Source organism: Bolinopsis microptera, chromosome 5 (genome assembly GCF_026151205.1).
Source record: "Bolinopsis microptera isolate Bmic1 chromosome 5, MBARI_Bmic_1.0, whole genome shotgun sequence".
Taxonomy (NCBI): domain Eukaryota; kingdom Metazoa; phylum Ctenophora; class Tentaculata; order Lobata; family Bolinopsidae; genus Bolinopsis; species Bolinopsis microptera.
In genome coordinates, this window is record NC_087076.1 from 13665691 (window position 1) to 13688038 (window position 22348).

Genomic DNA, 22348 nt, shown 5'->3' on the forward strand with positions numbered 1-22348 from the left:
AAATTAGGAATCCAATCTTAGCATTCTAAGATAAGAAAGCATGTTCTAGATCAATGGTAGCATGGAGAAAATCATTTTCTACTTGATCGGGGCATGTCTTCTAGTATGGATGGGTCAAGGTAAGCACTTATGAAGAATGTGTCAGAGAACTGTTTATTCAGAGATTTACTGCACCTCGCAAATGATCATTCATAGATAACTCAAACTTCGACAGTAATTATAATATCAATTCTTCTGAAAATTATCACTGTGACGTGATCCAGAATTCCACTTATTCCACTAATTCCATTTCACACTAGGGGAGTATTTGCCCCTGATGCCAAGTGATCATATATATGAGGTTATGCCTACCCGAAAGATCTACAAGATAAACGTACAGTGGAACTGCGAGGGTTGGGGTTGGAGTAATGCCAGGGAGTGTGAGGAAGGCCCGGTGAGTATATAATGATTAGCAAATAATAAATATATCTGAAATTTTCAGTTGAGACTCTTAGCTGAGAATTTATAATATTGATATTATAATAATACTAGAAAACCCGTGGTCATAGGGAGTAGAGGAACCTAATAGTAAGATATTATGATATTTAGTAATATTAACAATCAACAACGTTTGCTAACTGTGACCAAGATGTAACCAAAATCGGCCAATGTTAACTTCGACAAAAGTTTCAGTTTCTGTATTGTTGACAGTAAGTTAACAGGGTGAGGGTGTCTTTTACTGTCACCAACAAGTAAACCAATTTTGCCCGAAGTCAACATTGGCAAAGTTAGCTACATCTTGTATTGGTTACAGTTAAAACATTTTGTATTACTGTGAAAGTCAGGATGACTATTCCATAATATTCAGAAAGATGTTTGAGAAAGGGAAATTCCAAAATAAGAAAACTTTCTACATAAGTAAAACGTTTTTAAATGATCCTTGCAATTCCAGGGAACGAACCCTAAATTGATACGGTTGTACAGAAAGGACATGAGAGCTACAACAGATAATGATAACCCAGTCCTCCGGGAAACAACTACCATCCAATGGGACGCTAGAAAAGAAAAGCGGAAAATGTGGATCAACTCGACTTTCCGGGATAACAATGACTTTGTCAAGCAATGGATCACTGTACCGCTCGATCTTTGGGATTACACTTATGCAGATTCAAATTCAAAGTAAGTACTCAACTTATGTTCGGGTGCTTATTCAGCTCAGCTTCCTGTTGTTTCACCAATAAATTTCATGTGGTGAAGCTACATTTTGATCAGATCTTTGAATACACTAAAATTGTACAAAATATTGAAATGGCGATTCTCTAACACCTAACTGTTTTAGAAAGACAAACATGTCGATACAGTTCACAGGATCTCATCTGCAACTCTGGTACAATGACTACAAGGTCGTCTATATCTGGCTAAGAGGTTTTTTCTTTTAACTTATTTACTATTTTTTGATTTTATGAGACCCGTGTTTTGTTTTTAATTTTCTGCTCCGATGAGGAGAGAAAGTGTGTTGAGGAGAGCCGCTCAGACATGGGCACCGTATTGTGTAAATTATTTAGTTATATTTTATACAGTATCTTTTCTGCATAGTATAGCGGGGTAGTAAATAAAGTGTTTCGCTTCGTTTCGGTTCGTTTCGTAATTTTGTTCGCCATTGTATTTGTATCATGTTTTTCAAGCTGAACTTAGCCCTTAACTTCCAGATCAGGCGGAGGATATCACCTACACGACTCACGTAAAACTGGAAAAGAACTTCTTCTTTGAACAGCCGGAAAAAGCCGGACAGATTTACTGGTATTACGGAGGTGCGGTTGTATTGAATATTTAATTGGAGTGTTATAAAGTTGTTGTACTCTATAAGTGTATATTCACCTACAAGCATAACTGCTTGGCGTGATGAGGTACATCTTTGATTGGTCGAAGGTCTTTCAACAACACAGCATCATCACTGTCATAGTAGTCCCCGGCTTATGACGGGTTCATAGCGGTATTAAACATGTTTTTCTGGGCCCAAACATTCTACGCTCCTACTATGCTATTACTGGTCTCTTGACTAACTCCCAATCATCTGTCCATATGGTAGTGTTTCTGGACAAATAGATGGTATACGATGCCCTCAGGCTGATCTCAGCGATCTTCATGCAGGCCTTCTTCTTCTCTTTAGTCTTTACGTTCAGGTGGTTCATAAATGTTGGGAGGCTATAGTTGTGAATGCCTCGAGCTCCCACTTCTACTGTCTGGAGCTTGCAAGCCCATCCGTTGGCTTCTATCTCTTCTGTCAGCTGCTGATATCTCTTCATCTTTCGCTTTTCTTGATCAGCAAAGTTCTGCTCATTTCCACAAGTCAGCTCCATTAGATAAACCTTCCTTGCTTTATCTGAATAGATCACTACATCAGGTCTTAGTGGTGTAGCTGCAATGTGCTGCGGGAAGTTCCTCTGTCTCTCATCCTCATCAAATATTATCTTCCAGTCGTTGGCATCTGAAAAGAAATATCTTTGGGTCTTATGATGAGTTGGGTCAGCTAAGGTAACCTTCTCGCGCTTATTGCCTGCCTTGTGAAAGACCGACGGTGCCCTCTTCGATTCCTTGGCGATGTCGGAATTAAACTCATCAATCTGTGATGAAACAGTCTTCATGATTTCACGTAGGACCTGATCATGGCGCCAGTTGAAACGTCCCTGTCTTAGTGCAACCTTGCAGAACGTGAGGATATGATTGAGTGTCCCTTGTTTGCTGCAGAGTTTACAGTTTCCTGAAACAGCTTTATTCCAAAGCTTTAGGTTGCTAGGCGTTGACGCAGTGTCATGGATAGCATTGACATGAAACTTTAACAGTTCCGGACTAAGTTGATAGATCAGGTTATTCCACGTGGTGTCGAATGTCATTGTATTTTCCCATGTGAGAAAGAGGTTTTGCCGCTTTTTGTCAAAAAGTGAACAAATAAGTGTCTCTTCATCAAAGGTCCTCACCATGTTGGTTAGCAGTTTCCTCTCTGACGTGTCCTCATATCTTGTCCCATACCCGAGGCCAGTTGTACCAACTGCAGGTTTTCCAACTAACTCTTGGAAGTAAAGTTGGCGCTGACGGTCTTTCAGCTCTTTGGGATAAGACCACATCTTCTGTGTGTCTGCAATAGCCTCATGGTTAGAGTACACTTTTTTGATGTAGGGGTCACTAGAGTTACAAAGTTGGTGTCCCTTAATAAGTTGGATGACTTTGTACTCAGTGCAGATGTTTTTCAGCTGCAATCCTTTCTGGTCCCTACTCCTGTAGAGGACGGTGGTGGTGCAAGGATGCGCAATCCCTAGCCACTTCTTAAGGTATCTGTTACACAGTGCCTCAAGCTCTCTCACAAATGTGATGGGTAGGTTATAAACAGTAAACCCCCATGACATCTTACTAATGATGAGGTGGTTATACACCCACGCCTTCATTGGACCGGTGATTTCATCATTAGACGTTGTTTCCAAAAGGTCCTCTAACTTCTTCTTAATCATGGACCGAATTTCCTTCACCTCAAGATCTACATACATGTACATTCCTAGGAACTTCATTGGTGCTTGGATAATGGACGGCACCTGTTGTTCGCTTAGTACAAACTCTGCATCATAGGTGTTGTACTTTCCTCCAGTACACTTCATAGACATAGACAGGCACTTCGATGGTTTAGCCTTCATTTTCTTCGACCAGTCCAGGAACTCTTCTACTACCTTCAACATCTTCTTCATCTCCTTCTCGCTCTTCGACAACAGGGTTAGGTCGTCAGCAAATGCTTTCTTTGAGGTCTTGCTATCACTGAAGCTTGGCTCATACCCAACTTGACTGCACAGTACAGCTAGAAGTTCCAGTAGGATGTTGAATACTATAAGGAACAGGATCACGGACAGTGGGTCTCCCTGGAACAGGCCTAGCTCATACCAAAATGTTCTGGATGTCCATTTCCTGCACTTAACTAGGACACTGAGGCTTCCATAATACTCAATTATAAGCTTAATGAAGCTTTCAGGTAGGTGGTACCGGCGTAGGGCATAAATAATAAGGCTGTGCGGGACTCTCCCATACGCATTCATAAGGTCAATCCAGATCACGTGGACTTGTCTTCTGTGGCTTTTAGCATCTTTAATCTCTTCAAGGAGAGCTTGAGTGTGTTCTAGGCACCCAGGGGTTTTCTTCATGAAACCTTTCTGTACTGAGGTGTCAATGAACAGATTTCGTGTCATGTGCTCAAGTACACGGTCTCCCCAGATGGCAAAGAACAGCTTCCCACTACAGTTTTGGAGTGTGATGTTACGGAACTTGCCAGGATCTTTCAGATCATCCGTTTTAGGAATTAATGTACTCACTCCCACCTTCCACTGTGGGGGGACAACTCCTGTTTTCCAAATCCTGCATATCAGATGGTGTAGATGGTGACTGAAAGCTCGACACTTCTTGTAGATCAGGTAGTTGACACCATTTGACCCAGGTGCTGACTTATTTCTCCTTGACTTAAGCTTTAGGTGGAATTCATCCCATGTGGGTGGCGCTGTACTGCAGATCCAATTAGGCTTGTCAAGGTCTTTCAGTCCTGTGGGGTTTACATAGTCACGCTCTCGGTCATCATCTTTGTACTCCTTTTCAAAGAACTTAGATGCTTCTTCACTGTCGAACTCAGGCTCTTTATCTTTAGTCTCTTCCTTCGTGAGCAGTTTCTTACCATACTCATAAGGGTTTCTTCTAAAGAGTTTGGAGCTATTCTCTTTCATCTTTTTCCTTTCTTTCTTCTGGGCGGTCTTTCTTGCTTTGTTATGAAGTCGTACTAGTTTCAGGTAAGAAATCTTCTGTCTTTTAACCTGTTCATCATCATTCGAGTCACATACTCTCTTCCATTCCTTCCTACTCTCTTTCTTCATTTCCCTCAACTGTCTGCACTCGGCATCAAGTCTCGGTTTTTTCTTCGATGGTATAATGTTTGTTGAACCAACTTCGCATATCAACTCGAGGTAATCATAGGTGGTGTTCTCAAGTAACTCCAAACCCTTACTAGGGTCGCTGTGTGTAGTGAACTGGAGACCAATTAGACCGAGGTCTTGATCAATCTTGTCCCACCTAATATCATTGGCCTTAGGTAGTTTTAATCGAGTTTTAATAACTACCGGTTCTGGTGGATCTGCGTGAGATCTAAAGTTTGCAGACGTAGACGTCCTCCATTTTGCACTGTGGTTTGTATCCTGGCTGGGTTCCGTCTCCGTGTTACCTCCTTCCTGACCGATAATGCCTACGGCATCCTCTTCCAGGCTCTTGTCCGGTGTCTGCTTACAAAATCTCGCGTGTTTCTTCACGTGCTTAAACCACCTTTTACACTTATCACACTGTTGGTCGTGTGTAACACTCCGCCCTGTGTTGTTTCCACTATCATCTTGCTGGCTATTAGTTGCTGTGGGTGAAATAGTAGCAGGGGAGCTGGGGTTCACACCCAAGGGACTTCCCGGTCATTTGTTTTCGTGAGGGTGCCCGACGTAGAAACGTCACCCTCAGTTAGAAGTCAGGTAGGCGCAGAGTGAGAGGGGAAGTCGTGTCACTCTACTGGCATAACCATCAAACCATACAACTTCCCTTTGACGAGTAAACGCCATATCTCCAAGGAGATTCCAATCCGTTAATCAATGTGAGGATAACCCTCCTCACTCGGGTCAATTTCCAATCATAAGGAGTGTTATAAAGTTGTTGTACTCTATAAGTGTATATTCACCTACAAGCATAACTGCTTGGCGTGATGAGGTACATCTTTGATTGGTCGAAGGTCTTTCAACAACACAGCATCATCACTGTCATAGTAGTCCCCGGCTTATGACGGGTTCATAGCGGTATTAAACATGTTTTTCTGGGCCCAAACATTCTACGCTCCTACTATGCTATTACTGGTCTCTTGACTAACTCCCAATCATCTGTCCATATGGTAGTGTTTCTGGACAAATAGATGGTATACGATGCCCTCAGGCTGATCTCAGCGATCTTCATGCAGGCCTTCTTCTTCTCTTTAGTCTTTACGTTCAGGTGGTTCATAAATGTTGGGAGGCTATAGTTGTGAATGCCTCGAGCTCCCACTTCTACTGTCTGGAGCTTGCAAGCCCATCCGTTGGCTTCTATCTCTTCTGTATCAACGTATGTCTAATTTGATAAAAATTTGATTTAAACGATTAATTAACATGTTAATTGTTAATTGGAATAAGCAACCTTTTGTTTGATCGTTAGAGGGAGAAAACCCAGTCAAGTTTCAAGTAACTCGACATTTTTACGGTCCTTAATTAAGGCTTTCTCAATGATATCAATCGCAAATATGTAACTGTAAGGACTAAGGCTAGGAAACGCCTGATCCGTCACATCGATTTTCTCATCAATCTCTCCTTTCAGATGAGTCACTGTGGTGCTGGGTGAACTGCACTCAGAAGCACGTGTACAACTTCTCCGGTTACTACGACGAGGTCCTCTCTCCCAGGACGGACAGTTACCAGATCTACCTAAACAGAAAGGATAACCCTATCACTAAACCCGCTTTTTGTACCTACCATAATTGCACCCGGGTAGGTACCAGCTTAAAGCTTTTAGTAGGGTTCAGAATAATCAGATTATATACGTTTTTATTTTCGATAATCGTTATTATTGGATAATCACTGTTTGTCATAGAAAGCAATTCATCTCCTCACCAATATCCAAGTTTGTATGGTGTGTCAGCCCGTTAGATTTGTACATCACATTTCAATACAAGTTACACCGCTTAGCTTCAAATTTCTAATTAAGTCCGGATTTCATCCATTAAATTTGTTCCGTCCGGAAGACTCTGACAAAAATATAAATTCATAAATCTGTTCCTAAAACTTTTTCGAATCCTCAGGACTACGAGAACTATCCGAGATGTCTGATGGTGAACTATACAGCATACAACGGAACTTCCGACCAAGACGAAGAACTACTAGATCTTAGATGTGTCAACGACACTTACGATCGTGAGTTAACTTCATTTGGTAGGGTCAATTATCAATATAATTCGGTAGATGTGTTTAAGAAGAAGCCAGGGAGTTTCGCGATGCTTTAATACCTGGTGTCCATCACACGAATTTCATATTGGTTGTGCAAGTTTGATTAATTTACAATAACGTGGAAAATGTATGCATTGTTCACTTTATAGGCTGATGACTCAAAAATGTCAAACATAATAAGCTAATTCTCGTTTCAGTGAGTAAAGAAATAGAAGCAGCAAAAATATACTGGGAAACACAAAACATCACGAACTTGCGGAGGAACCGTTGGAACCAGTCGGTCCCAGACGATCCCACAGGAGTGGGTATAGTCAACGGACTCTACAAGTGTTTGCAACGAGACTACTGTCATGACTTCCGACCCTTCCAACTGTTCAACTTCGAAGGATCAGCTCACATATTGGCGAGTAACGTGTTTTTGGTTGCTGGAGGACTGATACTGGGGCTACTAATTAATTTAGAAGTGTAGCCCCGTTCTCTCACCGTGCAGACTCCTCATTCTCATCCTGGGGTGAGTTGATGTAGCCCCTGTTATCTAATGTAGTAGCGCTCACACAGCTCATTAATCACTGTCAAGTGATTATGCTCACTAATCTTTATCATGGTACCAGATTTATCACAGATCTCAGACTTTTATCTCGAGTGCGACCTAATAAAACTGCGTACTCTAGCACTCAAGTCTCTTACTATTCTAGATAAAGATATAATCCTTGTTTGTGGATTTTAAAGTATTACGGATCTATCGTGGCCTCAGATGTGTCGTGCAATTCTACTACGTCATTATGCATATAGATTTGATACATATCAGCTGAGGAGTATTTTAAGGTAGTTGTAATGATGTTTATTATTTGTTAACGTTTACAGAGTGCTGCTAAAATCATTAGATTTAGCTTTATTTACCGTGGTTTCAGCTATTTTTAGACTTTGCTTTTTGGTTTTTATTTTGTTTTTCTTCTACTAACGGTAGAAAGTTGCCGAAAAAATAACGGAGCTGTAGTGTTAAGTTCTTTAAATGTTTGTGGAGTTCTAGTTTTGGTTTTAATTTTACTGTAAATTCAATTTCTCAATTTCGTGAATCAGATTTATCATTGTGGTAATGTTATTCTAAGTTCCATTGATTTTTATACATCAAAACTAAAATGTTTTAATTCTTCTTATCTTTAACATGTTATCCTCTTAAGTTAATGGTCTGCCATTAAATTGAACGTTATACAGAAAATTATAGTCCCCAAACATTTTGATATTTTGATAATGAAGCCGGATTAATATGTAAAATATTTATTTAATGATAAATTACCTTAAGATGAGTAAGTGGGGCGTTGTTTAAGATTACCTTAAATTCAAGAGATTTATCCAGGGCGAAATAACACATGACTTTCAGTAATATGGTGTCCTAAATTTTCTATAATCTTATCGATGGCAAAAAATGATCTCGCTCCACAGAAACTCCAAACCTTAAACCGCTATAAAATCTCTCCGTTGGTTTTGGTAGCAGATAAAAGAACTTTTATGGGAACTTTAAGGGATATTATCTTACAATTTGTATCGTATCGGAGAAATGAAAAGTCATAATTGGAAGCAATCGCAATTCCACGATTCAAACAAGGCAGCAAATTATTTCAAAATTCAAATTACCATATTATCACCCTGTCAAAGAAATAAATGACAATCATGCACTATCTTACAATTAAAGAATTTACAAATTTCTTCAAAAATGTTGCTGATAAATCTTTAAGTGGTAAGAGTCTCGATTTACTTATGGTAAAAAACCAACTATTCGATCATAAAATAACAAAACAGCCAGCGGAATCTGATTGGACATATCTTAATTGTTAATTATTCGCCATATCTAATAAATATAGAATTATGTTACCAGCACATTATTCACCCAAGCATAAGAGGAATTAAGTTGAGTCGAACTTAAATGTGCACAAACTTGTGTATTTTAATGGATGGTAACTAACTAATCAACTTAGAGTTATTTTAGAACCTTAAAAATGTACCTTCAAAAATACAGTGTTTATAGAAAGATGATATAATCGAACAATACTAATTACTAGGACAAAATAATCATTATTGAATCACGATAACATCCTTTATCCTTAGCTAAACAACATATTAAATCAAATAAATCGCTGATGAAGTATTCAGTCACTGAAAAACCGTAATATCCTCGCTCTCGGCAACACTTCCGCCATCAACCAAAATCATACTCAGTTGGGGACTGCACCCCAGTATTCTGAAACAAAAATCAGAGTACGTGTCCACAAACTGCTAAACGTTTGAACCTAAATCTCTCCATCATGTAACGCGACTAAAAAGTCCACAGATCCACGTGCATCATCTCCCCACAAACCATCACGTCAAAATATCAGTCTAATGCCAACTTTAACTGCTGGCGCCGCCCAACTTAGTCAGTTGCTCCAGAAAGTTGCTGCTGTCCATCATCTCCGAGCTGCCGTACACGATACGTTTGTCGGGATGTTGTTCTGCGTACGTCATGAGGTTTTGGTATTCAACGTAACTACCACCGCCCACCACGAATACGTAAACCTGAAATATTAGGGTAGTTTAACTGTGTTTACGTGGAAACTGGTCTTCCGTCTTACCCGAGTCGGTTTAAACTAAAAGGAAAGGATTTGGAAAAGAGTTTAGGCAACCATGTTTGGGTTGAAACAAGGTATGGGGAGCAATGCTGTTTCACAGGGAATCAGAAGAGTCTAGTCCAGTAGTAGTACAGTACACGTGTATTATGCGCGCAATAGTTGAATAATCAGCGCGAAAATACATTTGCTCGCAACATTGAATTGCTATTCGGAGATGGCGCTCAATGATTCCCGAATCACCCTTTGCCAATTTCAAAACTTTGCGGAGCATAAGATGCCCATTCTATTCTTGGCATGATCAACTTCAACGACAGCAGTCAATCCTGGATATAAGCATTCAAAAATAAAATGGAACAAACAGTTTGGTGTTTTAATACGTTTACACATGAATCTGAAGACGTAATTTAACAGAACAATAAACGCCCAATTTCAGTCGGACACAGCTGTGGTAACGTTGGAGTCTAGTGTTGTGTGACCCAATGACGTAACTTTGCCTGTTGGAGCCCCCCCCCCTGCTGAAAAAGCGCCAACTGACCCCTGTTGGCGCCCCTCCCCTTTTGGTGCCCCTCCCCAAAATTGGACAAATTAGATGATTTTAGAGGATACGCCTGTAAAATCTCTAAAAAAGTGTGTTTCTAGAGCAAAACGCGCAGTTTTGCTAGTACCGTAGTTAAGTTTTTCAAAATTGTCCCACATTCAAATTAAGATGGCATCCCCATACAGCGGGGTCGGCGGGGCCCTTTGTTACGCCACTGGTGTCACCGACAAATATTCAATTCTGGGCAACCTGGTTCAATAATTAAAATATAAGTTTAAGAGTAATGGTACAGCAAATAAGAACGTAACGCATTATAACGTTATCATAATATGTTTTAATAATGCATAATATGTTTTAATGTATATTAAAACGCATGCTTGTGTCGAATCATCTTTAACCATACGAATACCAAAAGACTGCCACATCCTTCAAATAACTTAGATAAAACAAATCAATTACACTGTAGTTTCTTCAAAATGCTTGTTCACCTTATAAAAGAAGGCTTATATGAATACTTTTCATTTAACCTTTCTTTATTTTTTACTGTAAAACTTAACGTCCCAACATCTCCAGCTATCTCTTCAGCTACTTTATTATAATATTCATATTTACCATTAATGTAATGAAATATAAAAATACTATCAGTAAAACCAAAACGGGAAAACAGTATAATGCAAATAGCGTGCGATCAATTCTATTCATACAATTCCAATTTAAAGGAGTTTGCATGAGTCTCCCATACTTTACTTGGAAACAATTTTCTGATATATAACCCGTAACATTATGATATATTACACCAAAAGCTCTTGTTATAACTATACATGAAAACAATACCTTAAGAAAAGTAAAAACTACAAAACTTACAATTAGCTTATTTCCTATTTTTACTTCTTTATCTTCTACTTTAAAAATATTCCTTTTACTGAAAATAAATTTTAAAACCAAAGGAGCACTGATCTTTAAAGTGCTACCTTTACTCTCCTTAACCATCTTGTAATCACTATTGTAAGAAAACAACGCTTTAAGTCCGGATATACCATGTATCAACACTGACAAAACAATTTTTGAAAGAATGGTGTAGCTGATACCATCACCAAAAGAATAGATATCGACAAAGAAATATTCCATAAATAATTCACCGAAATCTTCTGATATTATCTTTATTCCTGAGACTAACGGTTTCAGTAGTTTGCTTGCAGCTTTATCCTTGTTACGGTAACCCAAGATCATGTTTGTCCCGAAAGCAAAAAATGGAAACTTAATTGCACCAAAACATCCAAAAACTAAAATCTTATCGTTCGCCATACTGTTTCTCGTTACATTTCTACTAACGAAAGATCCGTTATCAAGTAACATAGCGTAGCTTAGATCTAGATCTAGTACAACATCATGCATATCTACAGCTATCTTCAGAATTGAAAAATCGCAACATACGAAGATTGAACATAACATAGCAATAACACATCTTAACACTATATTTTCGTATCTAAAACTGCACGGTAGAAGATACAAATATTTCCACTTTCTGATCAGGTCTTTAGCTGATATCTCAACACCGTTAACAAGGGGAAATGGTGAATAGCTACCCCCTTGGAAATCTCCAACCTTAATGCCTCTCTTTTGTCCGTGTTGTATCACGGTCCTCTGTCCAATGTTTTTGAGCTCTTGAAACTCTGATTCTTCAACAAGAACATACACCCCTTCAGGGTACTCTGTTCCCCACTTCTTGTTATAACGCTTGTTTACAGGCACGATATGATAAACGTGATCTTTGGGTTTATCGAACAGACTCCCTGGATCAGCCGGATTCTTTATCATGTTACAGACGTTATTTCCGAAACTCAGATTTGGGAAAAGTTTAGCGAACCCAACTTCTAGCACTTCCATCATGAACAGAAAACCAGATGTAATACCCAAGAAAGCAAGTAGAAGTATTATGCCAATAATAAGCAAAGTTGCATTATATCTGCTATCACTGGCGGTCCAAGTGTCCGTCACACCGTGAAACGCATGACCAGCTACTTCTACACAATCGGTTCTTGATATGTTACACTTAGAGTCACCGCAGTGTAACACGAAAATCATAAGCAAAGTTGTGTGGGCTTTTATCATCCTGATAGTGAACGAAACTTAGATCGAAATATTGGTTAGAATAATGTCGTTTTGTGATGGGGAGGTATGCTTTTACGTAAAATTCGATTGAAAAACATTTAAAGAAAAAATCTTCAAAAATCCTGAGAAACATGTTATTTTACCAGTTATTTAAAAAAATATAAAATTGAACATTCAACTTGCAAACTCACAAAACAACGGCCGATCGAAATATATGAAATATACTGAGTCTGATGAGCCTTATTTATATATATGTAATTTATACGTTATTTACCTACTTAATACAAACTACCACAAAATACCCCTTGGCTTCCCCCCTACACTAGCAGCTTTTCCAAGCCCTCTAGACTAGTTTATGGAACATGTGAACGATAACTAACAACATTAAGTTGGAACTTCAACATCGTCTCTAAAGTGAATTAACGACTGATTTGAACAATTTATTATTAACAGAACGATTTGAGAAGCAACTAGTCAAAGGAATCATGTGTCTAGCGTAAAACAATTGAGAACACAAGGAAATAAAGAAGAGAAACTACAAACAAGTAAGTCATGATATAAGAGATTGATAAGGGAAATGACCTCATATAATGCGCGGGTAGTAATACGATATTCAGTGAGGATTAAGCCACGATAACCGTCCTGGGAACCATATATTCAAAAGTTTTATCTAGCATATTATTTAAATCGGTCATCTGAGTGGCATGGCTGGAGCTCCCATATTTAAAGGACAAGTGTAATTTAAAAGGCCAAACGTTATGCACTTTTCTCAGCTGCAGCGATGATGGCAAGTTACATAACAAGAAATGCGGCCGCTTTTCTTTTGTGGATGGCCGCTCAATTTCCCGATCCGTGATGGCGTATTTATCATATTCCATACAACCTGGGGACGGCCCAGTCTTTACTGTTTATATAAACATGCACAAATATGGCGAAGTGACATGCCGACTGCCGAGCGCCGCCCAGTTAATATAATTCTACATTGAATTTGAAAATCGTGTATATTTTTATGTAACCATATGTTTATTGTTTATGCAACCTGACACGGATCTGTGCCCAGAAACCTGGGCGGGCACGCACGCTCGCTCGCAAGCTACCATATACAACAAAAAACCTCGTTCGCTAAAAAACACGAAATTACTCACATCGTTAAAAGTGTTCTTGAGGGCCGGCAGAAGGTTCTCACTCTTCCTATATATCTTAGGATCCAGCGCCAGGAAACTATCAGTCTCCGGAGTCTGCTTCAGCTCGGAGAGACAGTCCACAGTCCGGGTTACGGGCAGTTTCCTGTGTCCCACCACCAGACTCTTTACTCCTTCCATCATGAACTTGGAGGAATTCTTGACGTACTTGAACATGTTGGACATGCTGCTGTAACCTCCAGCTGGAAAATAAAGTCGTGTGACGTCATCTTGATACGTGGTAAACATGAGGTTGGAAACGTGATTTATATTTGATTGGTTAAATTGTTGTAGTTGAGCAGAATTTCATTTTATTATATTATCTTACTGGTGTAACCCGTGCCAACGGCCGGGACTTCACTATCGCAGTTGAAATGCAAAAGTATAAACCCGCCTATTACATTCGAAAACATGCATTATATTTTCGTAGTTAAACCGGTGCGAAAGTATGAACTATGAAGTTACTCATTCCAAACAGACTGCAATTTAATTCTGAGTGCTCCTCACGTATTTAATACATAGTAATAATTGATAGGGAATCTTGAGGTCTACTGCCAAATTATCTAATTACATAGCAAATCTTTTATGGGGGAGAGAGAGAGCGAGAGTGAGAAAGAGGGAGAGTACTTGAGACACTTGAGTAATGAGTATCACATTTGGGTCACAAAATGATCAATTAAACCATTTACCACCGGCCGCAGCCGATTTAAAAAACCTTAATAATTTGGCTTGGTCAGATTTTGTCGGCCTATACCGAAAAAACCAGACCGTTTTCTAACCATTTACTTGATTAAGCCGCTCGGAAATTACACGCGAACGAACGAACGAACACACAAACACACATCTTGAGATTATTAGTATTAACATTTAAGAAATTTGTCGTAAAAACTATGAAGATAGTAGTAATAACCTTTACTAGCAATGGCAGTCAAAATCTTATTAAGCCATAGCCCATATACCAAAAAATCCATATTTTGAACGCAAACACTAAATATGTCGACAGTTGATTTCATTCACGTGAGGAATTCCTGTTAAATTGATCCTGTTGTCTAATCATGCATGTTTACTCTTTTGTTGCTTTAAAGTTGTTTTAAAATGAATATGATCGCACAATCTAGCATTCTTATATTCATGATTTTAATCATCATTGGATTAGGTAGGTTATACTTTAACAGTTTAATAAGGAAACATTAGGTGGGTAGATGTTATACTTTAACAGTTTAATAAGGAAACATTAGGTGGGTAGAGGTTATACTTTAACAGTTAATAAGGAAACATTAGGTGGGTAGAGGTTATACTTTAACAGTTAATAAGGAAACATTAGGTGGGTAGAGGTTATACTTTAACAGTTTAATAAGGAAACATTAGGTGGGTAGAGGTTATACTTTAACAGTTTAATAAGGAAACATTAGGTGGGTAGAGGTTATACTTTAACAGTTAATAAGGAAACATTAGGTGGGTAGAGGTTATACTTTAACAGTTAATAAGGAAACATTAGGTGGGTAGAGGTTATACTTTAACAGTCACTAAGGAAACATCTTAAGAGTTTAATTTAATGATTTGGTTAGAGCTGGAATTATTTGGGTTTCTTATAATTGTATTGTTCTTAAATGATCAACTAAAACCTTTTCCATGCTTCAGGTGCGATAAGCCAAGTACCCTCAGAAAGGAGTGGCTTAATTGGTGAAATGATGCCGTTGAATAAGTTTATAACCTGAAATGTAGCAGTCCTACCGAGTGTACTTACGATACTTCTTCTAGCTGTCGTACTCGTATCTATTACAATCACCGAGACTACTACACGAAGATCTCCTGTACCGGCTGTAAAGCTAACACCTACATCTCTGATAGGAAGTGTCTCCCCTGTCCAGCAGGCGCCGCCTCCCCTCCAGACTCAACACAGTGCAACTGTGCTGCTAACTGGTACATAACATCAAACTACCAGCACTGTTTCAAGTGTCCTACAAACAGCACTTCACCTGTAGGTTCTACTCACTGTAACTGTCCAGCAGGTTACTATTTCCTATCGCTGACAACACTGGAAGCGCGCTGTAGTATCTGTCCGCCTAACTCCTACAGCACAGAGGGAGCGCTAAAATGTGCAACCTGTGCGCCAGGATCCAGTTCTACAGCTGGATCAGAACAGTGTGAGTGCGATGGTGGACTTTACTGGGAGGATGGAGTCTGCAAGGGCTGCAGTGCTGGGTTTTACAGCTACTCTGGTGCTACAGAGTGCTTCAAATGTCCAGGAAATCTCACATCTAACGAGATTCAATCGTTCTGTACCTGTCTGCCTGGTTCCTACTGGAGAGTGGAGGAGAGGAACTGTGTCCAGTGTTCAGAGGACCATTACTCAGACAGTGGTAACAACACACAGTGCACACCATGTCCTCAACATTCCACATCAACCCCGGGATCTACCACATGTAGTTGTAAAGCAGGCTACATACTGGTTAACAATACCAGATGTGAGCCGTGTTCTGAGAACTTTTACTCTACTGCTGGGTCTCTGAATTGTACAAGATGTCCTCACTTTACTGCTGCAAAACCAGCTTCAGGCAACTGTTACAGGTAATTCAATAATTGCAAGTTGTAAATCTAGGAGAAGTATTAGATCTATTCCCAAGAGTTTGAGATACCTAGTTAAAAAACAAGGCTATAATCGTTATTAGAGTGAGTGCAATAAGTTGTAACCCAATTCTTATTCTCCAGGTGCACTCTGGGAGAGTACTGGGAGAATCACACATGTTACAAGTGTCCAGAAGATCTATACGGAGATGGGGTCCAATGTCACAAGTGTCCACCAGGGTTTAAAGTTGACAAAGGATTCTGTCACAAAGATCTAACACAGAAAATAGTGGTCGCTGCGTTCATAGCACTGCTGACACTGGCTTGTATTTTGGTTGCAGTGGCGATCTTTTACCGTTACAGGGTAAGACGATTTGATAATGAAAGAATCTCCTCTTATCATATTAGAATGAGCGAACTTTACATGAATCATGTGTAAAATATGCAAGTACAACAATTGCTATTGAATTTGAATCCTGAAGTAACAGAATCTCGAGCTACTGATCAAGCCAGATCAAGGTTCCATTGGTATACATAAACTTGGTGACGGGTGTACTTAAGTGGAGTAGCGGGGGGGGGGGGGGGGGGGGGGGAGTGTCTCTCTCAATTATAACCAACCAAGTTACATTGGGCACCATTAGAGTATTATAACTATTAAGTATTATATTATATGTATTAAGTTTTGTTTTAAATCCTTATTAGTTTTCTAACGAAATCTTTGTAAAATATAACACAATTGAATTGTTCATAAACTTTTAAACAATTAGCTGATTATTCTCTTAGTTTGCGTTAAGTTTGAGCAAAAATTGTACGTAATGTTTTCTTTGGTCTAACCTAATTGAATCCTACCATAATAATGTTATCAAATATCCAAGTTTTTAAAAAAGGTCCTACCCTGCAGTTCCACGGCTCAGTTTTGCAACCAGATTTGCTCACATTTTTTCTCCCATTTTGCGACCGGAAATGAAATTCAAAAATATTTCTCCGCACGGAGAAATATTTTTGATATGACCCAAAACTCCGCGAAAGCAGTTTTAACCTGGGCGCTTGCGTGGGACATTTCATTATAATGCGCCCACGTGCGCGCGCAAATCTGCGTGCAAATACCAACCGTGAAAACGTACATTGTAAACAAAACTGCTTTTGCGGAGTTTTGATTTTCAAAACTCATTGCGCGGAGTTTTGTGTCAAATCTGGTCGCAAAACTGAGCCGTGGAACTGGGCTGTAATTTCCACAAGAAAGAGCAGAAAACTTCCTTATCAAATACGATTTATATAAATCTGCATCTGCAAATTTACTGTCGACTAACATAAAGAATGACTTACTTGATGACGTTAGTTTTGGCTGAGGAGGGGCACTTAGCGAGGATACACTCTTCAGCTTGGCCAGGTACTCGATACACGACGTGTCACACCCTGCTTCCTGTAACGTTGGTGGCATGTTACTTGGCATGTTACTTGGCATGTTACTTGGCATGTTACTTGGCATGTTACTTGGTATGTTACTTGGCATGTTACTTGGCATGTTACTTGGCATGTTACTTGGCATGTTACTTGGCATGTTACTTGGCATGTTACTTGGCATGTTACTTGGCATGTTACTTGGTATGTTACTTGGCATGTTCAGCTTTAGAATTGAGAAAGTATGACTAGTATAGTAATGCCGTCATTATGTGCAGTTATTTTATCTTATTTTATCAGTTGTAATATTATATGGACAACAATACTTTCTGATAAGAATAGCGGATATAAATAATATTTTTAAACGTTTTGGAGCCCATCCAGTTCAGACAACTGTTCATAACACGACTAGTAAAGATAAAAGAATTTAAAACATTTTGACTCTTTTTATATATTTATTCGATTTGCTGTATATTAATTATATTATATATACAGTACTATTTTGTAAAAGTTTCATATCAATCAAATCAAAGAACAAATACTACAGTCACGGTCAAGACTCCCAACCCAGGTCCCACGATCTATACCGAGTCACACAATTAAACAAACAAAACAAACAAATCTAAAGATACCTGAAGAGGTACCTGAAATCTAAAGGTACCTGAAAAGGTACCTGAAATCTAAAGGTACCTGAAGAGGTACCTGAAATCTAAAGGTACCTGAAGAGGTACCTGAAATCTAAAGGTACCTGAAGAGGTACCTGAAATTTAAAGGTACCTGAAGAGGTACCTGAAATCTAAAGGTACCTGAAGAGGTACCTGAAATCTAAAGGTACCTGAAGAGGTACCTGAAATTTAAAGGTACCTGAAGAGTATCGATATACTGCTGTAACTCGTTGTCAGGAAGATCAGAGGTACTTAGGTAGTAAATTACAAATAGTCTCAGTTTGTCCTCTGCTGTTCCTACGTTTGGGTTCTTCAGCGTCTGAAATTGTATTTAATAAATTAATAAAGCGTACTCCCTATTAACCTTATACTGCTGCATAAGGTAAATTATGGGGATATTAATAATGTGTCATGCTGAATTATTTCTTTACGGTACCGGACCGGACTAACTAAACTTTGGACAAAATGGAGATACAATTTTCGCTTTTACCAAATGTTTTGAAGCACACAAATAACATGGACTCACATCAAGGACACTTTCCTCGAGAGTTGTTTTTGTCATGATCTTCTCCTCTACTTCAAAGAACTTGTCGAGGTTCCTGGATCGTATACAGTCCGACAGAGCGGTTGCTATGTTGATGTGCATATCTACTCTTTTCTTCCGCTCCATCAACTCTGGGAATGAGAAAATAATATATCTAAATACAGTAGCATTCAAACCTGATATGATAAAGCCTGATAGAGTACCGACACAGCACAACAATCATACGATAAATTGAGCTAAATTTTTGAATTATTTCGTTGGCAGTGAAGATTTGACAGTGAATTTGACAATTAAAGCTGTGCAAAACAATAAAGAAGAAACATTTTTCTCTCCTCTTCAGTGCAGTGCATCTAAAATTAAATTGATTCTGACCTAGTTAATAGTTTACATTGGAGATATGGTTTTTAAAAGCCGATCCTACCTGGCAAAGAAGACACAGTGTTAGCTATCTGATCGTTAGCATTCTCATCACCGCCTCCCATAACATCTTTCAGCCTCTTAATCTCCTGCTCTGCAGCTCTGCAAGCTTCTAGCTCCACATGCACTGCATCAGCTACTTCCGGAAACGGCTTCCCTAGATTAGGAGAAAGGAGGATTCAAAAAGTGAATATTTTATGAATATTTCACATATTTACGTCTTCAGTTTACAAATCAGTGAAACACAAACATACTATGCGGGGGACTACAGACCCCCTCAAAGTCCTTTTCAACGTTACTACCAGGTTACATAGCACTCAATAAATGTATTTAATTGTAGTTGTGAAAATAGTCTAATATAATAATATTCTAATAAATCTTCTATACAAAGTTGTCTTTAAAAACGTTATAGTTGTTTAATGTTTACTCAGTTTTTTGCAAACCTTTATTTTTCGCCCAGAACGAGTCATCTGGTCCCAGATCATAGTTTTTAACTTTCTCCTCCACCTCAACCTTACAACGGTTCAAGTACAAATTAAACAAGTCATGTATCAGGGCTTGGTATGTCCATGTGTGATGTAAGGTAGAACAGATGTCCATGTTTCGATCTAAGAGTATCAGCAAGGGCCGCTGGAAACTTGTTATTGCTTGGTCTTTAAACAGTTCTGAAATATTATTAGATTAAAAGATTAAAGTTTTGATGCAGGGTGTTATCAACTAAACATTTTGGATAGACTAGAAGCTAATGCATGTAATGTGGTAAGAAGTTTCAGAATAATAACTTGACAATGATGAAGACTAGATTTGAATAATGATTAATATTTAGATGAGAGCTTTCACCTGATTTAGGATCTCTTCTAGCATCCCTCATTTTCTTCTCTAACCGTTCAGCAACTATTTCTGCTGCATTACCCTTAGGACACCTTATCACAGGCAGCTCTCGAAGAGTGACAAACAGTGAAAAAACTGAATCAGTAATTGCATTGATACAATTTTCTATATCTGAATCTTTAGCATCAGGTCTGTTCAAAGCATAATAGCTGCAAGCTTCTGCATCGTAGGCTGAAACAGTAAACAAATTCTGCTCCAGCATACAAAAACTAAGATATTGATCAAAAATCTTCTCAACTCTTGCCACTGTGTCACTCTCAATAGTGGCCTGAGCTAAGTCCTCCAACAACTGCCGAGAAACAGCTGTGATGAAATTGATGTAAAATTTCTCATACATCTGATTTTTGCAGTCCTGACTGATCAGATCAATGTTCTGTTTTGTGGGCATCACAAAGTACACAACTGGGACATCGGGGATTGGGTCTCGTTTGTCTGCTACAAGCAGGTTTAGAGTAACCCCACATTCCCTTAGCTCCTTTACTGTTAGAAGCGGGGCAATTATATCTCGACCATACTCATCAAACACAAGGATTTTCCATGTGCTGTTTGATTTGGGAGAGTTCAGGTTGAGCATGTGTTTCACTGCATCAATCTGTCTTGCACGGACATCAGCGGCCATTTTTCCTGAAATTGTTCAGTTTTTTAAGGAGTTCTGTTTAATTGAGAATCTGAGTGAGTTTTTTATCCAAAAACGTCGTAATATTATCACTAAATTCATTTGTGTGTTCAGAGGATCAGAGGATAACATTTTTCCACCCTGTGTATGGTGAAATTGAGCTTAATTATGTTTCACTTTTCTATCTTGCAATTGGTCAGAGCTTCTCGTGAACCTATGGCAAACATATTAGAAGTTTACAATTGTTTTAGGTAGCTTAAGGGCTTTGTTGGTGCAGTGGTTGCTTAAAGGGACTCTTAATTGGTAGGTTGTAACTGGTCCAAGACCAGTTTATGTCATCATTCCCAGAGGATGCGGTAAGGACTTGTATGCAAACTTCTCAAATCTAATCAGCTGAATGATCAGGAAATCTGTGATTGATGGTTACATGGGAGGGGTCCTGTCAAAAGATTTTGTTTTACTGTAAATATGAAATACTTATTCAATGAATATTCTTCAGTATGACTTCTGCACTGTCTATTATATAAGTGATAATATGATATATATTTTTATGGCCCAAATGGCTCATATAATGTTTGGAGGACTTTGCCGCTTTGACGTGCCGAGCGAACAATCATTCTTGCTTCGCATTGAAGACAAGATCATTGCTCTGCGACATCGTCAATCAAATATAATGTATAAGACGCTTGACATGTTACTTGGAAGGCTGCAGATAGTGAGGATTGGGATAAAGTGAACCTCTCTATTATATATACCGTTTCATGTAGTATAATAGATAGTAGTCGGCCGGGTGGTGTAGTGGTAACACGATCGCCTCCCAACTCCCAAGCAGAAGACCCGAGTTCAAATCCGGTCGGATGCAAGTCGGCCAGTTACCAAGCTGTGATTTGGTACAGCTTCGGCTGGTGATACACACTCTCTGTCTCATAGGACTAACCCCCCTACAGCTAGTATAGTGCCTAGGCATAGAGTGGCTTAGGGTTACTGAAAAGGAGATAAGCACCTCAGGCCATCCCAACGTTCGGGAGAGACCTGCCCTTGTATCTTGTTTGTTGTATTCAAACAATATATAGATAATATCACAATTACCCTATTTAAAAGTAACAAGAATTGCGCCCGTTGTTTCGTTTTGGCGGACGCTAGATTTCCATTCACTATAACTATAAAAATAGGCTCTAATCAGCTCACTTCACAGTAATAATATTGATACACATCATATCAGTACACTATTATCTTATTATACTACGCATGCCACGTACAAATTGGGCTTATTAAGTTATTACCTAATAAGTATACATTAAAATACACTCGCGCCGCGCATTCATTAGCTATGTATACATTACATCTCCGCAAGCAATACTTGCGCGCTGCACTGAGCGCTAGTTGACATGGTAACTAACGGAAGGAAGGAAGGAAGGACTGACGACATATTTAAACCCACCTACCTCGTTCTCCAAAATCCACGTTTTTCTGCAAAAACGTCCATTCGTAACCTTTCACTATTACCTTTTTACAAAAGGGTGAACGGAAAAAATCTGAGTAACTGAGGAACATTTTAAATAAACCTTTACAGTAAAAGTAGCCAAATGACAATCAATGCACTGGCTCTAAATTTATATCTAAAACTGCTATTTTGACTGCACTGCCACTTTTCTTCCCTCTTTCTCCTCTAAGGGCAATAATTTTTGTTCTCAATAAGTCAAATCTTATTCTTTTGTAGTATAATAGTGCCTTGTCACAGAGTCGCTCAATGTTGCAGAAAAGGAAGTAAGCACCTCAGACCGTTTCAAACTTTAGGAGTG

The 22348-nt window shown here is 38.9% G+C and overlaps 2 protein-coding genes across 2 annotated transcripts; one reads left to right on the forward strand and one right to left on the reverse strand.

Moving 5' to 3' along the window:
• On the forward strand, window positions 1–8368 carry LOC134815737 (uncharacterized). Its single transcript, XM_063824315.1, has 8 exons — window positions 1–119; window positions 300–433; window positions 932–1158; window positions 1319–1404; window positions 1689–1790; window positions 6382–6551; window positions 6863–6974; window positions 7205–8368. Exons 1-8 carry the CDS (start codon window positions 62–64, stop codon window positions 7474–7476), a joined length of 1161 nt encoding a protein of 386 aa, XP_063680385.1. The 5' UTR covers window positions 1–61; the 3' UTR covers window positions 7477–8368.
• Window positions 7962–22047, reverse strand: LOC134815736 (sec1 family domain-containing protein 1-like). The gene is made up of 8 exons (XM_063824314.1): window positions 19880–22047; window positions 19483–19704; window positions 19044–19196; window positions 18605–18753; window positions 18278–18397; window positions 17339–17435; window positions 13409–13647; window positions 7962–9560 (listed from the first exon to the last, which is right to left on the reverse strand). Exons 1-8 carry the CDS (start codon window positions 20547–20549, stop codon window positions 9396–9398), a joined length of 1815 nt encoding a protein of 604 aa, XP_063680384.1. The 5' UTR covers window positions 20550–22047; the 3' UTR covers window positions 7962–9395.
• Window positions 22048–22348: the final 301 nt, after the last annotated feature.

Coding starts and splice junctions, on each gene's coding strand:
- LOC134815737 (XM_063824315.1), top strand. CDS start 62: ATGGAGAAAATCATTTTCTACTTGATCGGGGCATGTCTTCTAGTATGG. Junction 434..931: donor GGGAGTGTGAGGAAGGCCCG/GTGAGTATATAA, acceptor TTGCAATTCCAG/GGAACGAACCCTAAATTGAT. Junction 6,975..7,204: donor TGTCAACGACACTTACGATC/GTGAGTTAACTT, acceptor TTCTCGTTTCAG/TGAGTAAAGAAATAGAAGCA.
- LOC134815736 (XM_063824314.1), bottom strand. CDS start 20,549: ATGGCCGCTGATGTCCGTGCAAGACAGATTGATGCAGTGAAACACATG. Junction 17,436..18,277: donor AGTATATCGATACTCTTCAG/GTACCTTTAAAT, acceptor CCAACGTTACAG/GAAGCAGGGTGTGACACGTC. Junction 9,561..13,408: donor TCAAGAACACTTTTAACGAT/GTGAGTAATTTC, acceptor CTAATATTTCAG/GTTTACGTATTCGTGGTGGG.